Raw genomic sequence first — 13,265 nt, forward strand, 5'->3', positions numbered from 1 at the left:
TCGGTGGCTTTGTATGAGATACTTATTGGATTAAAAGCTATAATTGTCTATGCTATATAATAAAGCAAAGACGGAGGGCTCGCTCTCTCTGATCTTCCCATCAGCATTGAAGAGACCTTCCGATCCCATTCTCTTTTGTAGGAGAGTCTATTTTCTTAATTTCACACCGTTCTCCCTCAGCACCCAGAATTTCTAACCACGAAGGTTTGCGACAAACTCGCATGTACTTCCAACCTCTATCTAACACACAAGGAAATTTCTTCATTACATAGTTCCGAATACAAGAATACTTATTCTGCTTAGTGATTCTGGATATCTATGTGTTTCAATGAAATTCTAGTTGCAAAAGAAGCTCCAGGAACAAGTAAAATCTGCTCTGAACGTTAAAGGTTGTTTATGATCAGGGAGGATGAAAACCTGCCCCCCCTGACGCCTTCTCTCTCTCGTAGGTGGGGGCAGGGCCAGGACGCTCCGCCATCAGGGTCCATTCAGACACTACTCAGTCCCCAAGACCACAGTCTGTCCATGACTTTATTACCAGAGAGAAGGGACATCCGGAGGCTGTGTGGAATGACCGTGTCCGTGATGCAGGTGGGTTAGGACAGAGTGAAGGGCAGGGGTCTTGGGAAACCTGCCGGTTTCTGCAGCTTCTTCCCCCGACGTGAGCCCCCCATGGAGGTTGGGAGACAATGTATTAGGGCAGAGAGCGGAGCTGGAGGGAAATGCAATCATTTATTCACGGAAGAAAAAGAGGTCATCCAGTCATACCTGCCTTAATTCCACAAATACGAACTGAACACATGCGAAGCGGCAGGCACTCTGTGTGGCCTGGGTTCATGGCAGAGATCAGAAATGAAGGCCTTCATCAAAGCACCCCGACACCTCCTTCTGAGTTCTGATCTCTCTTCCGTACCCACACTCATCTTCACCACGAGTCAGCACCTCCAAATCCCTCTGATGGTTTTTATTAGTTGACTTTGGCAATACATTTTTTTTTCTTTATTCAGTGAAATGAGGGAAGGCAGAGAGACAGACTCCCACATGTGACCTAAACTGGGTTCAACCAAGCAAGCCCACTAGAGGGTGATGCTCTGCCCATCGGGGTGTTTTTCCATTGCTTGGCAACTGAGCTCTTCTTAGTGCCTGAGGAGGAGGCCATGGAGCCATCCTCAGAGTCTGGGGCCAACGTGCTCCAATTTAGCATGACTGCAGGAGAGAGAGAGAGAGAGAGAGAGAGAGAGAGAGAGAGAGAGAAGTGAGAGGAGGAGGAGTGGAGAAGCAGATGAGTACTTTACTGTGTGTCCTGACCAAAAATCAAACCCAAGACATCCATATGCTGGGCTGATGCTCTACCATGGAACTTATCGGCCAAGGCAATATTTTCTTACTTATTTCAAAGAGATATGAAAACTGAAACATAGAATAATATATCGGAACTCTTGGCCTTTTGGGTCTCGAAGTGTTGACCTTCAACTTACCTCCACTCCTTGGACCACCATCTATCAGGGTCCCAAGGAATTTAATTTGAAAACCTTCAAACTCTAGGGCACCACACAATGAGAAAGGGTTGGAAGCTCCGGAGATTCAATGACACTTGGAGAATATAAAAGCATTGAGAATCTCCTGCTGAGGCTGAATCAGGCTATCGGGACCATGTGACTACGTGGGTTCCACCCTGCACTCCTCCTTCCAGCCCATGAAGATGAGCCTGACCTTCCTCCCTAAGGACTACAACTCTACCCCCGACTCACCTGTTGCAGGTTCCACGACCTGCAGACGTAGATGACTGTGAAAGTCACCATCAGCAGCACCTTGAGGCCCAGGAGGAAAACCACAAAGATGAGGGAAGATGTCTGTGGACCTAAACACCAAGGGGCAGAAGGAGCCATCACCTGGGGCCCTGTGAGTTTAAATACCTTCCTCCACTCAGGAGACAGAGGACACTCAGCTGCTCCCAGGTGGCGGTGAGCTGGCGTGCACTCCCAGGAGCTCGGGTGTGGCGTGGGCAGGTGTGGACGGTAGGAGTCGGGCTGGATGGAGGGACACGCCTCACGCTGCACCATACAGGTGAGCACCCACTCGGACCCCTGCAGTGACGCATTCACTGACTGCAAGCCCTCCAGGCCACAGGACCCCTCACTGTTCTGCGTGGACGTGTGCTGTCGGCACCTTGAACATATCAGTTCTCTCGCCAGGTGAGATGCCCACTCTGTGGACAGAATCTGCACGTGGAGGGTGATGGCCACCAAGTCCGATGAGGGCGAAGCCTGGGACACGGTCACTGCAGGGGAACTGACACAGCCCAGAGAAAGCAGACAGCTACTCTAGGAATCCAGGGTGGGAGGCGGGGGACCTCTGGAGGACGGGGACGTCTGCCCAGGGTCTGTCGCTGAGAAGGATGTAGATGTTGGACAACAGATGCCACAGAAGTAAGAGCCAGGAGGAGGGGCTGACGGGCCAGTGGAGGCGGGACTGTGAGGGGAGGAGCCGGAGGCAGGACTCTGACAAATGGTTCCCTCCTCCCCTTTCTTTATGTCCACTGGTGTCCAAAGATGCACACAGACACGTACCAAACTCTTCCCGGAGGTGACTGTGGGGGTTTGGGGTTTCTGGGAGGGGAGCTCACTTCAAAATTCGAATTTCTACCCAGAGATTTCTAGAGTATTCTATCACATGCATAAATTACTACCCTGAACATGAAAAAAATCATAAAATTTAGAAAGCGGTTCAGTTGGAGGGGAGGCCTCACCAGAGGGTGCCGCGGTGCCCTGGCCCTTCTGCTGAGCAGTGGCCTCCACGGTCAGGTTTTTGGTGACCGCCGGCTGCCCGTCGTGCTGCACCAGACAGGTGAGCGTCTCCTCCTCCCTGCGGGCAGACGAGTCCACCAGGAGCCAGCTGGTCCGGGAGAAGGTCCCGTCCTTGTTCTCTACGCAAGTCGAACCCATTTCTGTGCGGGACGTGTTTCCCTTCTCCAACCAGGTCAGCTGCAGGTGCCCGGGGTAGAAGTTCTTCACCTGGCAGGTGACGTTCACCCAGTTCTCTAGCGCAGGGTACTGGGCAATCTCCAAGGTGGGCGGAACTGCAAGACACCGGGCAGAGCTCTGACCTCGGGGAGAGGCCAATGACAAAGTGGGGCTCCATCACTCGCTCCCCAACCCACGACGGGGGTCACAGAGGACAGGAGGATATAGGGACTCTGTGCATACAAATGAAATCATAAGCACAGGGGCCTGCACACAGTAGGTGCTCAAGGACAGGCTGCTGCTCTCAGGGGGACAGGAGTGACACCACCAAGGCCCCCGCATGCAGTCCGACCATAATAACTGTACAAATGAAATCACCAAGCACACCGGAGCCTGGCTTATAGTGGCTGCTTGGTAATCGCGGTCGCTATGGTAAAGTGATGAGATCACTGAGCACACTGCCTGGCACGTGGCAGGTGTCCACCTGGCAGCTGCCGTTCAGCAGTGGCGAGTGACGGGCACATCCGGGGGTCTGGACATGGGAGGACTCCCAGGTCTTAGATTCCAGGTGACCCCAGGCCTGGAGCAAAGAGCACGGTGTGGGGGGTAGGCTTCCAGGTTGGGGGCTAGGTGTGGACTCGGCCTGGGCGTGAGGGGCATCTACCTCGGAGGGTCTCAGACAGGCTGGCAGTCCCACGGAAAGAAGTGTCTCCCTGTAGGGTGCCGTGGGCCACCTCACAGATGACCTGGGAGCGAATATCCCCCCGGGTCAGCTCCACCCTGGCTGTGCTAGAGACGCTGTAGGAGGTGCTGTCTCCCTCGGGCTCCACGCTGGTCTGGGAGGCGCGGAGCTCATTCCCGTTCTTGAACCATTTCAGGACGATGTGTCTGGGGGAGAAGCCGTGGGACTTGCAGGTGAAGCTCACGGTTTGCCCCGGCGTGGCCCTCTCCGTGGGGCCCGCTACCACGGGGAGAGAGGGTTTGGCTTCAAAAGGAGAATAATACACAATGAACATGACAGTGATTATCACCGCTAACGATCAGCAGGTGACACTGCTAAGAACCTTCCCATGTAGTTAGTGGGCTTTATCTCTCTGATAAATCTGGGAGGGCGTGTCATCGTGTCCCCTCCCCCCCAGGTGCACTCCGGGGGAGGGACAGGCCGACATGTCATTCCAGGCCTGAGATCAAAGTCCACTTCTGTCCTCTCCAGGGGCTTCCCCACATCTGGGCTCAGGAACGAATTACCGATGGGTCTCACTCTTCATAGTAACTGTTCCTAGCTGCCTCCCCCGGAAACCTGTCCACCTCAGAGCCAGTGTTTACAGAGGCACATGCTGGGCGCAGTGGGGACGTGGGAGTCAGGCTGGCGGGAACCAGGCTGGGGGCCTCAAAGAGTTGTGTCCAGGACATGTCTCGAGTCCCCAGCTGTGGAATGGGACTGCAGGCATTTCCCATCCCGGCTGCCATGAGGGTTAAATCGGGCCATGGAAGCACATTTGCATTCAGCAAACAGAAGAGGCTTCACAATAGTAAACAAACACAGCTTCATCTTGAACCTGCACTTAGTTTACATCCAGAGCTCTCCCTGCAGGTATTTATGGATTTACTGGAGAATGCTCATTCATTTACCAGATTCCAGTAGGGTCTCTAATCTGTGAACACCCCTGAATTTGTTAGGTGGAGGCAGAGGGAGATGGGATATTTTTCTGAATCTGGCGTCTTCTCTTGGGTCAGATTTAGATTGAACACAAGGGTCCCTGAGTGCTGGCATAGACAAAGATGATTAATTTTCTTTTTTTTTTTTTTTTTCTTTTCCATTTTTCTGACGCTGGAAACAGGGAGAGACAGTCAGACAGACTCCCGCATGCACCCGACTGGGATCCACCCGGCACGCCCACCATGGGGCTACGCTCTGCCCACCAGGGGGCGATGCTCTGCCCCTCCGGGGCGTCGCCATGTTGCGACCAGAGCCACTCTAGCGCCTGAGGCAGAGGCCACAGAGCCATCCCCAGCGCCCGGGCCATCTTTGCTCCAATGGAGCCTTGGCTGCGGGAGGGGAAGAGAGAGACAGAGAGGAAAGCGCGGCGGAGGGGTGGAGAAGCAAATGGGCGCTTCTCCTGTGTGCCCTGGCCGGGAATCGAACCCGGGTCCTCTGCATGCTAGGCCGATGCTCTACCGCTGAGCCAACCGGCCAGGGCCGATTAATTTTCTTAATTGTTACTTTTAAATCATAAGAGACACAGACACAGGCCTACAAAGCAGGCAGGACGCCTCCTGTGTCCTGTGAGCAACCAGACGTCTGTGAGTCAACAGTGACAGCAGTGTCTCCTTGCAGAAGGGTCCTATAAGGTGTCTTCCAATTGTTAATTATTACCCAACACCTTCTCTAATAGTGGGCAGACAGCTACTCTTTATAAGTATTGGCACTCAAAAACTTAACTTCTGCCTTGAAACTCATGACACATTTTGAGAATACAGAAAGAGGGTGTTACATGAATCAGTGGAGTCATAAAACCCTTAGCATCCTGGCTGTCACTAGAGGGATGAGAGCCTAGGAATAGTTACAATTCATTGAGAGCCTCCTGGGCTCCACGATGGGCCGATCCCTCTGAGCCCCTCAGGTTTTCAACCTCCCAGCACCCTGTGGGGCTGGCCATGTGTGGTCTCACTGATGGGACGGGACTGAGAGAGGAATCGCCCGACCACGGGCACCCAGGGGGGAGAGGGAAGAGCTAGCCCAGCTCACTACTCTGGGAACTGATTAACTTTAGTATCTCTGTTCTCTAGCCTTGAGCCTCAGTGTCTGTTTCCTGTACACAGCAGGTCAAAACACCACCCCGGTTAGGGAAGTGAGTACGTATGCAACACACAGAACCTGGCACATAGTAGGTGCTTAATAAATAACACCTACGGCTGTTATCGTAAGGTCTGGTCCTACTAGTTTTTAAGCAGAAAGAAGGCCAAACAAAAATGTTTCAAAACAAGTAAGAATATTCTGCTCCCAGCTGCTGCCGTGCAAAAGCCCAGGTGAAGAAAAGTGTTTACGGCAAAGGATCCAAGAACACACAGTGGGGAATAGACAGCCTCTTCAAGAAACGGTGTTGGGAAAATGGAAAGACACATGTGAAAGAGTGAGACTCACGATGCTCTACCATACACAAACAACTAAAATTGCAGTGAGACCTGAATATGAGATCTGAAAATGTAAAACTCTTGAAAAGAAAGCATAGTGGGTAAGCCCTTTGACATTGGTCTTTCAGATGGTTTCTTGGATCTGACACCAAAAGCAAAGGCACCCAGAGGGGGACAGAAAGAGGGACTAACTCAGACAAAGAAGTTTCTAAACCACAGAGAAAATCGTCAAAATAAAAAGGTGACCTACGGAATGGAAGAAGACGTTTGCAAATCACATATCCGGCAATTGGTTGGTATCCAAAATAAATAAAAAAACTCATATAACTTTCTTGCAAAAAGAAATGAAATTTAAAAAGAAGACAAGAAATGCCGCGGACCAGCAGGGCTCCTAATAATGGTACGGAATTAAGGAAACATACTTATTAAGAAAAAAGGATGGGACCAGGAGGACACTTCACTGCTGATGGCAATATCCAAGTGCCCCCTAGCCTCATTTGCTTTATTATATAGCCATATGCAAATCAAGGAAGTCCTTGTTACAAAGTTACACATCGGAGGCTAAAACAGAAATTCTCCCAAGGCATAAACAGGAATCCTGCCCACTATCAATAAGTGAAATTTACCAACATCTGAACACACAAAGAGTAAGAGGAAGGGCATGTAAATTGCTTTCAGCAACTTAAGGAAGCAAGTGAAATGGGTGAAAATACTCAGCATCATAGCCAATATGGAGGTGGAGTAGGGAGAACTCAGCCTTTTGCTAAGCCTCAAATCTATAATGGCTTTTTGCCATTTACGGTCCACAACAAAGAAAGCCAAACAATCTAATTAAAAGTGGGCAGAAGATCTGAATAGATATTTTTGCAAAGAAGACATACTGGCAGCTAACAGGTACTTGTAAGGATGCCCTATCTCACTAATCATCGGGGAGATGGGAATCGAAACACAATAATCTATCTTCATGTCACACCTGCTAGAATGGCTATTATCAAAATGACCAGAAATAACAGGTGTTTGTAGAGGATGTGGAGAAAGGGCCCCTCAGCACTGTTGCTGGGAATGCAGACGGGGCGGCCACAGTGGGATCAGTATGGAGGCAGCTCTGGGCGCTGACAGGGACACTCGGTCTGAGGAGAAGTGGCTGAAGGTTGGGAGAGGTCCTCATCACCTTGGGCCTCAGGGTCTGAATGCTGGGGCATCTGAACTCCAGGGAAATTGATGAAAAGAAGAAATGCCAGCTCCCTGTTCAGTGGTTCTGTTTTTATTCTGAGCCCACACCAGGGTTTCCCATGGAAAGAGATTTCTGTGCTGGGCAGGAAGGAGCCGGCTGGAGTCAGATCAGCTTCTGGAATTCCCTCAGTCACTGGCCATGTGACCGTGGGCAAGGCCCCTGTCACCTACTTAGCCTCAGGCCACCATCTGTCCAGTGGGGGTGTTGGGATAAATGCACTGAAGGTCCTTTGTGTGCTGACCTTCCAGGATTCAGAGTCCGGAGCCTCTGGCCAAAAACCCTAACTGAGCCTTCTTGCTATCTCAGCAAGGTGACCCACATGGGAACCTTATTCCAGGGGGAGTGACATTCAGAGATGACCCAGGCGCACTCAATGTGCCATCAGCGTGTGAGTCAGCCTCTAAATCACAGAAGGGACTTCCGGACAGAGCCACAGGGACTGCCAGCTTCTGGGCAGCTCCTCCCACCAGGGCTGTCAGTCAACAGGGAGTGTGTGCCCCTCAGGAATCTACTCATGTGATGTTTCTGAGGATGAAACAAAGTAACCCGTCCTCCCTCTCTCTGCCCAGCAGAGATTTCTCCCCTGGGAGGGAAGGGAACAGAACTTCCCTGATCTGTAGAAGATCTTCCTGACGGGTGTCACACACCAGGGACGAAGGGTCCCCCTCGGTACTCACTGCTCACGGTGAGCTCAGTGCCTCTGCCCGACGCGATCACCACGTCAGCAGAGCTCTGTCTCCGTAACTTCACGCAGTAGTAGACGCCCGTGTCGGCTGTGGTGATGTCACTGAGGCGGATGGAGAAGTCCGTGTTGTTTCTCTTCGTGGTGTCTCCAACTGTTGTTACTCGGGGGAAGTGGCCACCTGCTCTGAAATTGTAGACTAACTCCCGGCCTGGCCCTGTTCCCCTGAACCACTGTGTAGGCCCTATGGGGAATATGGAGGTCATGGTGCATCTCAGAGTGGCCGTCCCTCCTGTTGCGACAGACACGGACTCTTCAGGCTGAATCACCCTCAGCTCCTGACCATCCCCTCCTGCAGGGAAACACAGAGCCATCACTTACCCATCCACACGGGACCCCGGAGGTCTGTCCAGTGTTTATCAGCTATAGCGTCTACTGACCGCATTTACACCCCGAGTGGGCCTCGAGCCGGGGACAAAGCATGAGTCCGACCTGTGACCCTCATGAGTCTGTAATGTGAGAGCCTGTCACAAATGAGGAAACTGAGGCACAGAGGGGTTAATGATGAGGCACAGAGGGGTTAATAATGAGAGTGGGTGTGAGTGCTGGACCGGCCCTCTCTGGAAGTGTCCTGCTTCCCCAGCTATTTCTGGCTGCTCAATTTCTAGCCTCATAATGAGTCCCACTTCTGGAACTTTCCATTGGGTGGGACTCTGACATGTCCTTAGGCACTGATTTGTGAGCAGAGGTGATGGCTGTCTATTGTAGGATGTGCACTTAACTGCAAGAACCTCTGTGGGTTGACTTCCGACTTCCAGGGACAACCACGTGAAATGGTAGGTGCCTCATCAGCTTGGGCACTCGAGTGACAGGGGTGTGCTGAGCTACCAACACACAATGAACGTGTTATTCAAATAAAAACTAAGAGTGTTCTTTTTCCTAATAGCACAACTACATTCTATTAGTTTACTAATGCTACTTTACTAACTATAAAACCGAAGTTGCCTGAAGCACAGAAGTGGATGGTCTTCCAGTCTGGGATCGGGAGTTCAATGGTAACTGTCTGACTTCTGGGTTGCAGCTGAGCCGCGTTTCACCAGAGCCTGGTCCCTGCATTCCCACAGTGCAGAGGCTGCCTGCGTTCCTTTTCCTGAGGTTTTCATCTTCCTCACTCAAAATTCTTGCCTCTGTTGTCACTTGTCCTTCTCTGACGTAGACTCTCTGCCACCTCTTTCCTAAGGACCCCTGTGAGTATATTGGGCCCACCTGGAATATCTAGTATAGTGTTTCAAGATTGAAGTCTTAACTTACTCACTTTTCCTAAATGTCTTTTGTATATAAAGTAATACATGCACAGGGACTGGGTATTCATACATGGACCGTATTCGGAGGTTGTTTTTCTGTCAACGACACACACGCATCTCTTCACTACTACAGAAACCATTGTCATAACAAAAACCTACACATGTGGCATTGTCACACAGGTTAGATGACAACACATACAATTATTGGAATCTGAAAGAAGGACTGTGGTACCAATGCCCTGGTAAGAACAATTTGCAAATAAAGCTAGAAATCAGTAACAAGAAGGAGAAATAAAATGATTACCAATAATAATGAATCTAACAACACCTAGAATGAATAGCTCAAAGTACTCATCAGAAGGAAAAGTGTGTCTGATCTGGTGGTGGCGCAGTGGATAGAGCGTTGAACTGGGATACCGAGGACCAAGGTTCGAGACCCCAAGGTCGCCAGCTTGAGCGCGGGCTCATCTGGTTTGAGCAAAAGCTCACCAGCGTGGACCCAAAGTCTCTGGCTCGAGCAAGAGGTTACTTGGTCTGCTGAAGGCCCACGGTCAAGGCACATATGAGAAAGCAATCAGTGAACAACTAAGGTGTCACAACACAAAACTAATGATTGATGGTTTTCATCTCTCTGTTCCTGTCTGTCCCTGTCTGTCCCTCTCTCTGACTCTCTGTCTTGTAAAAAAAAAAAAAAAAAAAAAGAAAGAAATAGGAATCTTAATATTTTTTTTTTAAAAAAAGACCTGCAAGATTGAGAAACAATTAGCTACGTGGACTGAAAAAAAAAAAGAGAAAAGCAAGTATCTAAAATCAGAAATAAACAAAGGCTATTACTAATGACTTCACAGAAATAAAATGAATTTAGAGAAGTGTAGTATGTACTATTGCACGTCAAGAAATTGGATAAGCCAGATAAAATGGACAATTTCTAGAAGCACATACATTTCCAAGAATAAACTTTAAAGAAATAAATAATATGAATAGACCTGTATCTGGTTATGAAATTGTATTAAGAGTAAAAAAAAAAAAAATCATCCAACAAAGGAACATCCAGAACTGTTTTGTTTCACTGGTGAATTCGAATAAACATTAAGAACGAACATTAATCTTCTTCAAACCTTACAAAAAATTAAAATGGAAGGAAGACTTCTTGACTCATTAGGAGTCATTCGAAGACTCATTCTCAGCCATCCTCACCTGGATATGAAAATCAGATGAAGGCACAATAAGAAAGCTACAGACCTACACTTGGTCGCACAGTGGATAGAGCGTCGAAGTGGGATGTGGAGGACCCAGGTTCCAAACCCCCAGGTTGCCGGCTTGGGCACGGTTTCACTAGCTTGAGGGCGTGGTTACTGGCTTGAGGGTGGGATCTTAGACATTGGCTCATGGTCACTGGCTTGAGCCCAAGATTACTGGCTTGAGCAAGGGGTCACTTGCTCTGCTCTAGTCCCACCCCCCACCCCCAGTCAAGGCATATATGAGAAAGCAATCAATGAATAACTAAGGTGTTGCAACCAAGAATTGATGCTTCACATCTCTCTCCATCCTCCCTGTCTGTCCCTATCTGTCCCTTTCTCTGTCTTTCTCTCTGTCTCTGTCACACACACAAACAATGAAGCTACAAACCAATACCTTACATCAATCTCAGTCCGACATTCCTCAGCCAAATATTAGCAAACCAAATTCAACATCATGTGAAAAGAGTTATATGATGTGACCACCTGGGGTTTATTCCTGCAATGTAAGGGCAGTTCAACATGTGAAAATCAAAGAGTGTAATATATCTCATTAACAGGATGGCAAGTAAAAATATATAAACTTCTCTCACTTGCTGCAGAAAAAGCAATTGATGAAAGTCACCATTTTTCATGATAAACACAATCAGTAAGTTAGAATAGATGGAAATGTCCACAGAAATCTTGTGAAAAACCTACCGCAAAGATCGTACTTGATGGTGAAAGTCTGGTAGCGAAATTTCTCTCTAATATCAGAAACAAGACAGGGATGTGCACTTTTAGCATGAATACTCAACCCAATCCTGGAAGTTTCAGAAAAAAACAATGAAACAAGAACCACAAATAAAAAGCATTGTTTGACACGTAAAGGAAGAAGCAAAACTATCTCTGTTTGCACGTGACATGACGTTATATGTAGCAGTTCTAAAGATTTCACACTCACACACTGCCAGCGCTAACCAATGATGTCAGCAACTTTGTGGCAGAGAAAAATCAACACACAACTCAGCTGCTTAATCCCTTACCTATTTTAGCCAACCTGCCCCCCCCCCACAGCTGTCAGTATCTTCTCAGTATGTGAGTCTGTTACTACTTTGTTTACTTTGTTCATTAGATTCCCAACCTTGTTTTCATTTTTGCTCAGACTTCCCCATTACAGTGAGACCCCCGAGACTACCCTGTTTGAAATACAACCCATCTCACAGATTCCCCCATTCTCCTACCCGGCAATACTTTAATTTTTCACCTTAATGCTTATTATTTTCCAATATGTTATCTTATTCACTTACTTATTATGCCTATTGTTTATTGTCATTTTTCTACTAATACAGAAGCTCCATGGCGCGGCTACTTTGTCTCTTTTATTTAACAACACACCCACGTTCCTGTAACAGGTCCTCCACATATAATTATCCAATAAATATACGTGTGACGTGTGCACTCCCAGTGCTACACCTCCCTGAGGTCGTGATGTCTATTGTACACGGGCAAATCTGTGGAAACAATGCAGAAACTACGTCCCCCTAGAAGAGGACTCGGCAAAAAATCCCAGGAAGGAATGGGACACATGCAGGAAGCAGAGAGCCCAGGAGAATGAAACCACCAACCCCTGTCCCCACACCCTCCCTTCCCCACTCACAGTGACCCACGGGATGGACAGGGGGCTGCAGGCCCTGAGGACGGCAGAGGAAATCTGTGGGCTCTAGAATCAGATGCCCGAGCTCAGAGCACGGCTCACCATTCTCCGCTGAGTCACCCTGAACCTCCCTGGGCTTTTATTTTCTTACCTGGACGGTACCGGTGACAAGAGGTTCCACCTCGGGTTAAATGACCACAGGAGGTAACAGCTATGGGACCTGCCCGAGCTGAGTGCGGGAGAACTGATAGAATTATTACTCATTCTTCCGGACGCCCTGCGGTCTGTCCGGATATCCGAGGACAGGTGTGGATAGGGATATGGTTACAGATCTAGAGCGCAGGGCAGCGCTCTCTGTCTCCATCTCCCCAGTCTCCCTCCTCATCCTCATCTGGCATGGTGGAGACTGCAGGATAGTGAAGCACAGACTTCTGCTCATCCCCCCCCCCCTTCCCCTTTATCAGCCCAGCTGTTCTCTCTGAATACGCATCTGTTCCTCTTTTGCTTTGCATATTCATTGGTTTTGGTTTCTTTTGAGATTCTACAGATAAGTGAAGCATCTGGTATTTCTCTCTCTCTCTCTCTCTGACTTTTTTCCCTTAGGAGAACAGCCTTCTGTCCGTCCATGTTGTTGCAAATGTCAGGATTTCATTCCTTTTTATTGCCAAATAATACTCCATTGTATGTATGTGCAGAATTTTTTGTTACTCATGCATCTACTGATGGACCATTTTCCTCCTCTTACCAGGGAGGAGGCCTGACCTGTGGTGGCGCAGTGGATAAAGCGTCGACCTGGAAATGCTGAGGTCGCCGGTTCGAAACCCTGGGCTTGCCTGATCAAGGCACATATGGGAGTTGATGCTTCCAGCTCCTCCCCCCCCCTCTGTCTCTCCTCTCTCTCTGTCTCTCCCTCTCCTCTCTAAAAAATGAATAATAAAAAAAAGAGTTTAAGGAGGAGAGGGGTAAGATTGGAGAAGTAGCAAGAAGGGCGGGTGTCTGAGGGACAGACAAACAGAAAGACCAACAGCCTAAACATCTGTTCATGTGCATTTCATGCAGAGTGAACAAAATGG

The 13,265-nt window shown here is 49.0% G+C and overlaps 1 protein-coding gene across 1 annotated transcript in view; it reads right to left on the reverse strand.

Annotated features, from left to right (window-relative positions):
* Positions 1-263: 263 nt before the first annotated feature.
* Positions 264-13,265, reverse strand: part of LOC136308639 (signal-regulatory protein beta-1-like) — a 30,038-nt gene continuing 17,036 nt past the window's right edge. The window contains exons 1-6 of the mRNA XM_066236195.1: positions 12,344-12,599; positions 8,010-8,366; positions 3,628-3,948; positions 2,750-3,079; positions 1,752-1,861; positions 264-1,206 (exon numbers count right to left, since the gene is read on the reverse strand). Of these exons, the coding sequence (XP_066092292.1) occupies positions 1,198-1,206; positions 1,752-1,861; positions 2,750-3,079; positions 3,628-3,948; positions 8,010-8,280 (1,041 nt within the window). The 5' untranslated portion in view covers positions 8,281-8,366; positions 12,344-12,599 and the 3' untranslated portion in view covers positions 264-1,197. Of the gene's footprint in view, positions 1,207-1,751; positions 1,862-2,749; positions 3,080-3,627; positions 3,949-8,009; positions 8,367-12,343 lie in introns of the transcript that reaches the window.

This window comes from Saccopteryx bilineata, chromosome 6 (assembly GCF_036850765.1).
Source record: "Saccopteryx bilineata isolate mSacBil1 chromosome 6, mSacBil1_pri_phased_curated, whole genome shotgun sequence".
NCBI classification, from domain to species: Eukaryota; Metazoa; Chordata; class Mammalia; order Chiroptera; family Emballonuridae; genus Saccopteryx; species Saccopteryx bilineata.